This window comes from Grammomys surdaster, unplaced genomic scaffold (genome assembly GCF_004785775.1).
Source record: "Grammomys surdaster isolate TR1022 unplaced genomic scaffold, NIH_TR_1.0 125276, whole genome shotgun sequence".
Taxonomy (NCBI): Eukaryota; Metazoa; Chordata; class Mammalia; order Rodentia; family Muridae; genus Grammomys; species Grammomys surdaster.
In genome coordinates this window covers 687551-701606 of record NW_021620156.1, presented here as the reverse complement: position 1 = coordinate 701606, position 14056 = coordinate 687551, and the positions used below count along the sequence as shown (strand labels likewise).

Below are 14056 nucleotides of genomic sequence, written 5' to 3'. Positions count from 1 at the left end.
ACATGTTCTAATTTCTAAAATCGATTTTTACTTTGTATTCTATCCTTCATTACAGACATTTTTCTAAGATTATATATTCACTACAGTATATGTTACATACAACTTTATAGATTCAGTGTCACATCAGGGCCATAAGAATTTTTGCATGTTCAAAATGTTGACTAAAGTCAATTTTCTTCCAATATAACTGGATTGCAGAAATGAGTTTTCATTCCATCTGAACACACTAGCAATTGTTTCTCACTGAATGGAGTACCACATTCCCCTTCTCCAAATCCTGACTTCTTGTGTTTATAACCCCCGTGTGAATAAGTAAAAATTATGACTAGATTTAAAAAAATAAAATTAAAAAAATGGAAAAAAATTCTCCAGAATGTAGTGGACATTCTGTGAAGAAACATGTGTATTCAGACTTCAAAAATTACATGAAAAATTACTAATGATGATAAAACAGTTGCTTTGAAGCAAAACGTTGCTATGATGTACACCATGACTTTGAACATGCTCTTGTAATGCTTGAACACATATGGCTCAACCTAGCTAACTTCAGTCCATGCTTTGGCTCAGAGACATGATTGCTGCCATTATTCAAAGAAAAAAATGCTGAATGAAAGAATGGACTTTAGGGACACGGCAGTAGGAATAGTGCTCTCACTTGAGATTCTACTTGGTATTCTGGGAAACTTCTCCCTTCTTTTCTACTATCTAAACCTTTACTACAGAGAACACACATTAAAGACCATAGATATGATTCTTATACATGTGTTCACATCTAACTCCTTGATCCTTCTCTCCAAAGGACCCCCTGAGGTAATGGGAGCTTTTGGGTCAAAGCAGTTATTCAATGATGTTGAATGCAAACTTATTTTATATGTTCAGAGAATTGCCAGGTGTATGTCCATCTGTACCACCTGTCTCTTGAGTGTCTTTCAGGCAGTCACCATCAGCCCCAGGAACTCCTGCTGGAGGGAATTTGAAGTCAAAACTACAATGTTTATGGGCCTGTCCATTTCCCTTTGCTGGATCATGTTCATGTTACTAAATATGATTTTCCCTTTATATACATCTACCAAGAGTAATAGAGAAAATAAGACACAAAAGAGTGATTCTGAATTCTGCCTCTCTGAAGGCCGTGACAGAATAGTAGATTTATTGTATGCAGCATTTTGTGTGTTTCCGGAAGTCTTATTTTCTCTACTCATTGTAGTTTCCAGCACCTTCATGATTGTCATACTTTACAGACACAAGAAAAGGGTTCAACACATCTTTCACAATCATGCTTCTTTTAGTATCTCTGCTGAAAACAGAGCTACACAGACCATTCTGGTCCTGGTTTTTACCTTTCTAGTGTTGTATACACTTTCTTCCATTTTACATGGCTATATTGCTCTTTCACATGATCCCAATTGGTGGGTAATGAATATCACAACTATCATATCTTTATGTTTTCCTACTTTAAGCCCATTTTTGATGAGTCATGATTTTACTCTTTCTAGATTTTGCTTTACTTAGATTAAAAAAAATAAACATATGATAATCTTGTAAAAAATTAAACCCTGAACATTGTGGGTTTTTAATGATGATGATCTAATCTTGGGTCACTTTTGTCATTCAAATATCCATGTAATAGTGAAATAGCATATGAAGAGATCACATTGATTTCATTATCATTTTTATCATATTCTCCTTTATAGTTTATAGTCTGGATAACCACAGGTTCTTTGGTCAATAAATTGTGGTACATATAGATTTCATTTCATTGACTGAGCCTGTGATCTTATTATTATGTGGTTGGTTTCTTTTGCTATATTTATTATTTCCACACTTTCTTATGTCAAGGAACTTGTTGTTGTTGTTGTTAAAAATGTTCATGACTAAGTTCTCTCTACCTCCTGTAGACGATATAACAAAGACCAACCCTATGGATGCTAGCACATATGGGTAAATGTAACTGCTTGATTTCTTCTTGTTTCAGGAGTCTAGTATTTTGAAGTTCTATATATGTCTGCACAATGATTGTGTGACAGCATGCATAAGACTCAAGCATGCTGAAATCAGACAATATCCCATCACTGAGAGAAGAAAAGATAGGTTTAAATTTCCAACAATATTTGAAATCTTAGTAGCATTGCATAGGTGCTGGTAAAGAGAGGGGTTCATTTTACTGAACTGTATATATCAGGTTTCTTAGGAGACTCAGTGTGGTTTTTTTTTTTCTGGAAACTGTCTTATGAAAGGATGTTCTTGCTGAAGCAGTCATGTTGGATGAAGTTTTTGTGAGAATAGACACATGCTCTTTTTATGGAACAAGACTTTACAAAGTGCATGTGGTGTTTTCCTAGAGCAGATGCTTGGCAAAACATATGATGTTTAGCAAGGGTATAAATATAATCCAACAAACAGTGGATGACACTGTGTGGTATAGGTATGACTTGCCATTCTTTACTGATCATTGGTGTACCTTGCTGACTCTGATCTTTGCTGATGATGCTGTGTGGTACTGGATTGAATTCCCACTTTTTACTGGTCACAATTTTGCATGACTTCATAGAGTTAAATGCATCTAAGAACTTTTGGTGGTGTTTTGGCAACTCCTTGTCACTTCCACAGACATGGGTTGATTTGCAGATCCTTGTGTTTTATTCTGTATAGATCTGTCATTTCTGATTCATGCATGGTGTATGCAAGGGTATTCAAGCTACTGATGATGATTTATTTGAACTGAACTGCTGATATCCTGGCAATGCCGACTGGATTCACTTCAAAGAACTATTTGTAAATAGGCCCACATCATACTTTGTATATTAGCTTTTCCTTACCACTAACTGTGCTGTGTGGTGGGCTTTAAGGGAGGTTAAAGCATTTAAGTACACTTATTTAAAAAGGTTTAAAAAGATAGAAGCTTATACTTTACTGTATAAGTGTGACTACCTGTTAAGCTGAGCACATTCAATGCAGGCAGTACACCTAAGAGTTGTTGAACAATGCAAAGTAAAGTTCATGTGATTTAAAATAAAGAAAATTGAAGAACAGGGACTATCTAAAGGAATTTGGGAGCAAGGTTGACTATGATTATGATACATTGTATGAAACTTTAATGAATTGTTAAAAAATTGTTAAAAATTCACTTATCTTAAAAGTAAACTCTCACAGGTGTTTGAGATTTCATCTTGTATCCATAGGAGCAAAGCAGTGCTCAATGCAATGGGAATTCTACTCTTCATATTCAAGAAATGGCTTGTTGACAGAAATCTTAAGTAATTTTTCTTGAGGGAAAAATGGGTTAGAGTCTTACCAATATAGATGCAGATGCTCACAGCCAACCACTAGACTGAGTATGGGTACCCCAATATAAGAGTCAGAGGAAGGACTGAAGAAGCTAAAGGGGTTTAAAACCCCTTAGGAAGAACAGAAATATCAACCAACCAGATATACCAGAGCTCCCAAGGACTAAACTACCTACCAATCAAAAAGTATACATGGAAGTTCCAGGATCCAGATGCTCATGTACCAGAGGACTGCCTTATCTGTCATCAGTGGGAAGGAGTCCCTTGATCTTATGGAGGCTTTATGCCACAGCATAGGGGAATGTTAGGACTGTGAGGCAGGAGTGGTTAGGGAGGTAGGGGAGGGGGGTAAAAGCAGGGGGGAGGGGATAGGGTAGGAGGTTAGTGGAAGTGGGATAACATTTAAAATGTAAATAGATGAAATAACCAATATTTAAAAATGTAAAAAATGGGCTAGAGAGATGGCTCAATGTTTAAGAGCACTGACTGCTCTTCCAGTGGTCCTGAGTAAATTGGCAGAAACCACATGGTGGCTCACATCCATCTGTAATGGGATCTGATGCCCTCTTCTGGTGTGTCTTAAGACAGCAACATTATTCTCATACATACATAAATAAATCTTAAAAACAAACCTATTTCACAAAAGGAAAAAAATGCGTTAGGTCACAGCTAAATTGACAAAGGAACACTGTATAAGGAAGACATTATTGAAGTCTGTAGATATAGTAAATGCAGAATGCACAGTAAATATGGAGACAATGTATTCAGACCTGTTTGATAGGAACAGCAAACAACTTTAGGACTCATAAGATGCAGTCCACTGGTTAGTACAACTAGGATGAATGGGCTCAGAAAGGTAGGTACACAAGGACTATGTGTTCTAAGGACTTCATGCTGTTGTGGCATTTTGTTCTGCTTATTGCCTTCATATCCATCTTAATCTAAGAATTTAATGTAAACTCTAAAAGGACTTCAGTCACTCACTGAGCAGTATCACTGGCTCTCACATTCTCAAGCACTACTGCTGATGCAGAATAATGATTCAACCAGCATCCTTTACCAGAACCTAAAGGTGTAGATTGTCTGCAATGACCAACACCCTTAGAAAGCACTTGGAAAAATAAGTTGTGAGTGAAATAAGGTTTAGATGATTTTTCTAGTGGCTTCAATGTAGAAAATATGAGGGAGAAATTTGAAGTTCAGAAAAACATATCCTTAAATGTTGAGCCAAGGTGATGGAACAAGAAAAATGGTTGTCTTAATAGCATTGACTGATGTGATTCCTACTGAGACTGGACTTGTTAGGTTTAAATATTTTGTTTATTTAATGGAACAAGAAAAATTGTTGTCTAACTAGTATTGACTGATTTGATTCTTACTGAGGCTGGGCTTGTGAGGTTTAATTATTTTGTTTATTTTTAAATTTTTTTATATTCTAATCACTTCTTTCTACCTGTCCCCCACTCACAGCGTCCCTCCCCTACCTCTTTCCCCTTCTCCTCTGAGAGGTTGGTGGCTATTTTCTGTATCCTCCAACCTCTTGTCATCAAGTCTCTGCAGGTTTCGGCACATTATCTCCCACTGAGGCCAAACAAGGCAGACTTGTTAGTGAACAAATTCCACAGACAGGAAGCATCCTTAAGGACAGAACCTGCTCCAGATATTGGGGGACCCAAATGAAGACTGAGGAGCACATCTGTTGTCCAAGCATAGGGGCACCATGTATGTTCTTTTGGTTGGTAGTTGAATCCCTGAGCACCCATAAATGTCCAAGTTAATTGTCTTTGTTTACCATTTTGTGGAGTTTTTACCTACCTCAAGGCCTTTAATATTTCCTTCAAACCTTCCATAAGATTTCCTGAAATCTGTCCTATGTTTGACTCTGTTTATATGCATCTGTTTTAGTTAGCTGCTATGTGGAGCTTCTCAGAGGACAGTTATGTTGGTGATTAATTTCTTATACCCATATTTACCCTTATCTTCCTGATAGGATTTCATAAAATAATGTTAATGAGTAGATGTGCATCCTGAAGATTTAAAGCAGAAATGATTGATTGTTTTTATATAAAAGCATAGATTTGTGATTCTTTAAGGTTTTATATAATTACTTTTAACAAATCAGTAATTAATTCTTTATTTGTAACCAGAAATTGCTACTTGCCAGTAAAAAAACAAAACAAATAAAACAAAAAACTGACTGAGAAAATTACCTTGCTTGCTCTCATTTTGTTAATTTATAACAACTTTGTGAGTTATAAATATATGTGAGTTTTGTGAATAATTTGTTTTCTTGTTAATCTATAACAAGTTTGTTAGTTATAAATATATGTGAGTTCTTCTGAATAATCTGTTTTCTTTACCTGTGCTACATATCTTTTATATTTTTTTACATAAAGATATGGGGGAACATATGGTTTTTTGATAATCATTCACTCTTAAAAAATGGAATGTACTCATATTGGAACTTTTATAGTGGTTGAAAGGATTTGTTAGAATATATAAGCTAAGGGGGAAAAATTAAAGTTGTTGGAGTCTACTTATTAGAGTTTGTCCTATCCACCAAAAATATGTATACATGTATTTATGTAATGTACTTGGAGGTATGCTTCATCCACTCAATGTGAACATATATGTCTGTCTATAAGTAAGGATGTATGTGTGTATGTGTATGTATGAAAATATTGGAACTATGTTCCACCCATAAAATATGTATGTATGTATGTATGTATGTACACATGTAAAGTGGTTGGACTTTGCTCATTGGAACTTGTTGAAGTTTGTTTCATCCATCTTCTCTGTGTATGTGTGTGTGTGTGTGTGTGTGTGTGTGTGTGTGTGTGTGTTCATGATTCTTCCATTTTTCTCCTTCTTTTTTTTTAACCAGTCTTTGTTGGCCAACAAAGAGTTTTTCCTGGATTTTACTGGCCCCAAAAAGTTTTTTCACTGGTCTCTTGTAGCCCCACAAAGAAATATTTTTCAGTCCCTCCACCTGAGAGCATCCTTGATCACTCCAGCTAGTCTTCCATTATATGGCCCATCTCAGTTTACCCTGGATGTCAAAAGTGGTCTTTGACAATAGACCACACTCATACCATGTGTATAATAAATACACAGAAGATGTAGAAACTGAATTCAGAGATTCATCTCTTTCTAAAAAAATTGGAGGAATATATGAGCACTGCTAAAATTAATATTTGTGGGGTTTCTGAAAGTGAAAATAGAAGCAATAATGAAAACAGCAACTGAGGTGGTAATCCCAGAGATGGTAAACACAGGAAAGAGAACAGGAACTACAGACACAAGCATTATGAACATAATGCAGTAGATGAAAGAGAGAATCTAAGCTATAGAAAATATGAAAGAATAAATTGATACATGAATCAAAGAAAATGCAAAAATCTAAAAGGTTCATGTCACAAACATCTAGGAAATTTGAGACACTATGAAACAACCAAATCTAAGAATAATAATAAGAGACTAAAGGGAAGATTTGCAGCTCAAAGACTCAGAAAATAAATTCAACAAAATAAATGAATAAAATTTCCCTAATCTAAAGAAAGAAATGCCTGTACATGTACAAGAAGCTTACAGAGCATCAAACAGATTGGGATGGAAAATTCTCCCACCACAATATAAATCGAACCAATAAAATTTCAGAATAAAGAATATTAAAAGCTGCAAAGGAAAAAGTTCAAGTAATGTATACATGTAGATGAACCAGAATTACATCCAACTTCTTAACAGACACTACAAAGGTCAGAAGAGCTGGGGCAGATGTCTTGCAAACCCTAAAAGATCACAGATGCCAGTCTATAGTACAATATCAAGCAAAATATTCAATCATTCTAGACGGGGAAATCAAGATGTTCCATAATAAAGTCTTAAACAACATCTCTCCACTAACAAAGCCCTACATACTCCCAGAGTTCAACAAAAACAATAACAATAGAAGGCTTACATACTCATGAAAACTGATCATCTTTCTACTCATTGATCACTCGGTCAGGAGAGAAATAAAAAAGAAAAGTTAAAGATGTTCTAGGATACTAGAAGGAAAACTCCAACCCAGTGAGCTTACTACACTCAAGAAAACACAAGAAATACTTAGTACCACATAATTAAAGCCACCAGAAGATAAACATACACAAACACATTACTACCACCAATATTAAAATAGTATGAACTGACAGTCATTGGTGATTAATATCTCTCAATAGCAATTGACTCAATTTCCCAGTAAAAGGACATAGGCTAACAAAATGAATGGGGAAACAAAATCCTTCATTATGCTGTACTCAAGAAACATATCTCACCAACAAAGAAAGACATTACCTCAGAGTACAGGTGGGAAAACGATTTTTCAAGTAAAATGAACCAAGAGACAAGCTAGAGGAGCCTCTCTAATATCTACTAAAATAGGCTTTCAACCAAAGTAATCAAAAAAGATTGTGAAGGTCACTTCATACTCAACAAAGGAAAAATCAACCAATAGATCATCTCAATTTTGAACATTCATGAACTAAATATAAAGGTACCTACATTTATAAAAGAAGCATTACTTCAGCATAAATTACATATCCAACTACATACATTAGTAACCACACTCTCACCAATGGACATGTCATTGAGAGAGAACTAAAAAAAAAAATGAAACTAACAGAGGTTATATCTCAAATAAAACAAACTAATATCTATAGAACATTATATAAATACAAAATATATACCGTTTTCTCAGCACCTCATGTAATTTTCTCCAAAATTGACAATATAATTGGTCATAAATCCAGTCTCAACAGATACTCGAAGACTGAAGCAACATTTTGCATCCTATCTGATCACCATGGTTTATACCCAGTGTTCAACCACAACAGTAACAATGGAAGGCCTACATACTCATGGAAACTGAACATCTCCTTACTCATTGATAATTCTTGGTCAGGAACGAAATGCAGAAAAGAATTCAAGACTTTGAATTTTTAATTTCTAAAAATTCTTTGAATTTTTCATAATCTAGTGAAAATGATGGCACAACATACCAACATACCCAAATTGAGAGAAATGCTAAGAGGAAATTTCATTACACTAAGTGCCTTTATAAAGAAATTGGAGAATGCTCATACAAAGTAAAGAAACAAACACACCCAAGAGGAGTAGATGACAGATAGTAATCACACTCAGGCCTGAAATCAACCAGAAACCAATATAATGATACAAAGAATCAACAAAACCAAGAGGCAGTTGTTTGAAAAAGTCAACAAGGGAGTCACACCCTTAGTTAACCTAACTAAAAGACAGAGAGACAGTTTCCTGAGTAACAAAATTAGAAATGAAAAGGAACAAAGCACATGTGCCATGGGAGGGCACTAATCCCCGACACTACTACTGATATTACATTGTGCTTGCAGATAGGAGCCTAGTATGGCTGTCAACCAAGAACTTTTACCAGCAGCTACTGAGACAGATGCAAATAATCACAGCCAAGCATTGGATAGAGGTCAGGGATCCCTATGAAAGAGTTAGGACAAGGATTGAAAGAAGTGAAGTGGAAGGTAACACCATAGGAAGCCCAAAAGTTTCAACTAACCTGGATCCCTCAGAACTCCAAAAGACCAAGCCAATAATTAAAGAGCATACATTGGCTGGTTTGAGGCCCCTAATACTTATATAGTAGAGGGATTCCTTGTCTGGCCTCAGTTAGAGAGGATGTGCCTAATCCTATGGAGACATTATGTGGGAGATCCCCAGACAGATAAGGATAGGGGACATGGGGGCCTGGCAGGAAGAACTCTGCAATGGGGAACAGGGAGGGGTCAATGTTTGGGATATAAAATTATAAATTATTTGATTAATTAAAAAATGAAAATGAAGATAACAGACACAGAGGAAGTTCAAAGAATCATTATGTCATATTTCCAAAGTCTATTCTCCACAAAACTGAAAAATATAAATGAAATGGAAAATTTTCTAGACAGAAACAAATTGCTAAAGCTTTATCAAGATCAAGTAAGATATCTAAAGAATCCTATATCACCTAAAATAATAGCAGCAGTCATTAAAGTCTCCCAACTATAAAAGCCTAGGCCATATGGTTTAACTGCAGCATTCTATCAGACATTCAAAGAAGAGATAATACCAATATTCCTCAAATTTTTTTACAAAGTTGAAACTGAATAAACATAAGTAAACTCATTTTATGAAGCCACAAGTATCCTGATATCTAAAGCACACAGACTCAAAAGAGAAAGAGAATTTCAGAAAAATCTCCCTCTTGAAAGTTTGACACAAAAATAATCAATAAAACACTTGCAAATTGTATCCAATAAAACAACAAAAAATCATTTACCATGATTAAATGGACTGCATCACAGGGATGCAGGAGTAGTTCAATATACAAAAATGTATCAATACAATCCACCATATAAGCAAACATAAAGAAGAAAATCAAATGATCATCTCATTAAATGCTGCAAAAGCCTTTGACAAAATCTCACACTGTTTTATGTTAATAGTCTTGGAGAGATCAGGGATTTTGGCTAGAGTAATAAGAAAAGAAAAGGAGATGAAGGGAATACAAATTCAAAAGGAAGAACACACAATATTGCTACAGCTGATTTTAGCAATGTAGCTGGATACAAAATTAACTCAAAGAAATCAGAAGCCCTCCTTTATACATATGATAAGTGGACTGAGAAAGAAGTTTTGGAGACATACCTTTTACAGACGTTAACATTAATATAAAATATCTTGGTGTAACTCTAAACAAGCAAATGAAAATCCTGTCTAAAAAGGACTTTGGGTCTTTGAAGAAAAAATTGATGAAGATATTTGACAATGGAAAGATCTTCCATGCTCATGGATCATTAGGACTAATAAAATAAAAATACCAACTTTACTAAAAGCAGTCTACAGATTTATTGCAATTCCCATCAAAATTTCAACACTCTTCTTGAGTGACTTGAAGGAATAATTCTCAACTTCATATGGAAAAAGAAAAAAAAACCCAGGATAGTAAAATTACACCTAAACAATAAAAGAGCTTCTGGAGGTATCACCATCCCTGACTTCAAGCTGTATTTCAAAACTATAGGTCTAAAAACTGAATGGTATTGTAATAGAAAGAGATGGGTAGTTCAATGTAATTGAATCAAAGACCCTCAAAGAAATCCTCACAAAAAAGGAATCTGTGCTGTTTCCCCAGCCTTGAGCAGGCCTGAGAGACCTTGTTTACCACAATAGACCAAACAATAGGATTCTGGAGGCATTGCCAACACAGTTGGCTCCTCCTTGGGAGCTTGGTACACTAGCTGAGAAGAATAGACTCCCTGCTGAGCTTGCCTTGAGACACCTTAGGCCTGCAATTAAGGATGGATTCCCCTCACCCGCCCTCCTGTCCCTTCTTCCATTCTCAGCCTCTCTTTCAGGTGAACCCGGTTGACTGTGGCCACTGGCCGGCAACAGGAATCAATTTCAGGAATCCAGAGTCTGAGGTAAAATTTCCCTAATTTCTTTCTCAGACCATTTATCCTTCCAGTAGAGGAAGAATACAGATTCGTTCCAGTTAATTTTATATCCAGCCAATTTGGTAAACTTGTTTATCAGCTGTAGGAATTATCTGATAAAATTTTTAGAGTCTGTTATATATATTATCATATCATCAACAAATAGTGATATCTTGAGTTCTTCCTATCCAATTTGTATTTTTGTGATCTCCTTTTGTTGTCTCGTTGCTCTGGCTAGAACTTTGAATACTATTTTGAAGATAGGGAGTGAGTGGGAAGCTTTGTCTAGTCCCATATTTTAGTGGGATTGTTTGCAATTGCTCTCTGTTTAGTTTGATGTTGGCTATTGGCTTGCTGTATATTGCTTTTATTATGTTTAGGTATGTGCCATTGTGGAGAGCTTTTGGGGCTGCTTGGCAGGAATCCGACATTGGCCAAGGACAAGGAAATGGGCTTTAGGCAGGAATCTGACATTGGTCCATGACAAGGAAGTAAATTCAGGCAGGAATCTAATTTTAGGCTAAATCAGAGAAGTAATTTCAGTCAGGAATCCAAGTTTTAGGCTAGAACAAAGAAGTAGACTTCAGGCATGAATATGACTGTGGGTTAGGTCTGGGAAGTAGGCTCAGATATTTTTGTTATCCTGATGAGCCCTTAGAAACAGTGATCATGAGAGTGATCAAGGAGTGATCATGGGACTTTGTCTATTGCTTTGTTTGTTCCTTGACTGTTTGTATCTATTATATTGCTGCTTCCTCAACCTAGAACTGACCTAAATACTTGCATGTAATTAAAATGGTTTAAAAGAAAAGTGGGGGGAAATAAACCTGCCTTCAACCTCAGAACTGGCTGGGGTCATGCTGCAATATTGTCTAATCATCTCTTTTCTTTTAATCTTCACTCCTGTGCTGGAAAACCTGTTGACTGACTGAGGCAGGCTTGGTCATGACATGATTTACCAATGTCTCCAAGACTTTTAATATGAAGTAATGCTGCATTTTGTCAAAGGCTTTTTAAGCATCTAATAAGATGATTATGTGCCTTTTTTCCTTGAGTTTCTTTATATAGTGTGTCAGGTTTTTGGATGGAGTTTTGCACGTTGGACCGACCATCCTTGACTTGCTAGGATGAAGCCTACTTGATCATGATGAATGATGGTGAAGACCCCCACTCAGGGGAGACCCTCACTCAAGTCTTGGGATGATATGACCACTCAATAACTCTCGCAAGACACCGAAAACTGGAGCAACAGCAGAGGTTTAATCGGGATATGAACAGCCAGATGTTGGTCAATTCGTCTGCTAACGCAGGAGCTGAATTGACCCCGACAGCCGGTCTGAGAATGGTTTTTAAAGATAAAACCACAAACCAGGGAATGAGGAGGGGATGAAGGGGTTGCTAAGGAAACATAACATAAAAATAGCGGAAAGTTCTGGAGGAACTCAACTTGTGTGAGTCAGGATCATGTGAAAACACTCTGTATACTATTCTTTCTCAAGAATGTGGTCCTGCCCTGTTATTGCAGCCTTGCCCCATCATTGTGGTCACCAGCTTCTTGGTTCCACCTAACTGAGTTGCATTCTTTCTTCCTCTTTGCTGTTGGCCAGTTCCAGTAAGTGTGACTGGCCTTTCCACATTCTTAGCTTGCTTCATGGCTTGCTTTATAAAACTTTCCCATGCCCTTTTAAAGAAAACCTAAAGAAGATTCTATATACCTTTTATAAAATGATCTTCATAATTTTCATTCTACATTCCCCACTTCTTCTAATGATGGGTTTTAATCATAAAAACTTAACCACACTTCTTCTAATGTAAATTTGATTATAAGTCTTAAACCTCAGTATCATCATAATTTCCATTTTCTTGTCTTACAGTTTGATATTGTTGGCGTAACAGTAAGATCTGAACAGCACTCACTCTTTCTCTAACAAAGGTTACTAATCTATTTAAAATACAAGGTCCTATGGTCAGAAGCAAAAGCAAAATCACAAGGGGTCCCACAAGTGGGGACACCAGAATTGTCATCTAGGGGTACCTATCAAACCAACTCTCAAACCAGTTCTGTTGTGCTTCTCTATCTTTCTGTCTCTCATCTAGTCTCTCTCTGAGTTTACTCTTGGAATCTCTAATTATTCCTGAATGGTCTACATAAAAACAGCATTCTTCTTTCAGCACAGTGCACAACCCTCCTTCTCTAAGAAACAACAAGTCTAGTCCTCTCCTATTCTGCAGAACAACGTCTGAGAGGAAAGTTAATGATTCTTCCAGCTTTGAAACTGATTGTTCTAGGGCTCGTAAATCTGTTAATACAGCAGTACCTGTTCCTACGCCTGTGGCCACTCCAAGTCCTAGTATGACAGCTAAAGTCAAGGAAATAGGCTCTCTGCGGAAGCGTCTAGGGTTCAAACTCACGGTCAAGAGTATCTGCAGGGTGATAATAGACTCAGGGGACTAGCTGAACAAGCACACAATAGTCTTTTGTCTCATGAAAAACAGAGGTGGAGATGCACGGAGTTAATCCAGTACCACAAGCCCACCATTTATCAATTCCAGGCACTAAGTATCTTCATAATAAGGGGGTCCTGAAGAGAGGCAGAGCCAGCAGGACTTAGTCATGTTGGGTTGGGATCCATTTAACACAGTAAAGGCTCCTTGGATTAAATTTAATAACCTCTGTCCAGTGCTCAGGAAAGGAGGAGTCGTGGTCAAAGGGGAACCCGGAGGGTGTTCAGTATGATGGCTATCTTCTGGGGGTCTTAAAGGTGTCACCAGGACAACTGCAAGGGGTTTCTGTTCAGATAACACTTTGTTAGGGCCTATAGGTTGAGCAGGTGGACTCTCTATCTTTAATTGAATGGTGAAGGCTACACCCAAACTGGACTTTCCTAGTCTGTCTGGCAAATAACACCGAAGACCCCATGTTCTCCCTCTTAACCACTGTGTTGTATCCCCCATTCACCCCTGTCCAGTGATGGTTATGTTTAGAGATATGCAGGTAGAGTTTGAACTGCAAATTCCCTCACTTCTCTTAGAGCATTTTGCTGGAGAGGTGTAATTTTTACGCACTACAATCCAGTCCCATGAGGAGCTGGGGTTCCAGTAAGCATCCCCTTTAGTTTCACAAACACAAGTGGAGCAACACAGGTTCCCTATGTCTCCACAACGTCGAGCTGTTGCTCAATCCCTACCATCTAGTGGGCAGACACAAAATCCCCGTTTTCTCAACTCACATCTGCATTCTGGGTCTCCGCATCCAAATTTTCCTCCAGG

General features: G+C 36.9%; 1 protein-coding gene across 1 annotated transcript; it reads left to right on the top strand.

The window, feature by feature from the left end:
• The first annotated feature begins 615 nt into the window (after positions 1-615).
• On the top strand, positions 616-1512 carry LOC114637343 (vomeronasal type-1 receptor 2-like). The gene has a single exon (XM_028785574.1). The coding sequence runs from the start codon at positions 616-618 to the stop codon at positions 1510-1512; it is 897 nt and encodes a 298-aa protein (XP_028641407.1).
• The last annotated feature ends 12544 nt before the right edge of the window (positions 1513-14056 follow it).

Excerpts from the sequence above, each read along its gene's own strand:
- LOC114637343 (XM_028785574.1), top strand. The coding sequence starts at position 616 with ATGGACTTTAGGGACACGGCAGTAGGAATAGTGCTCTCACTTGAGATT.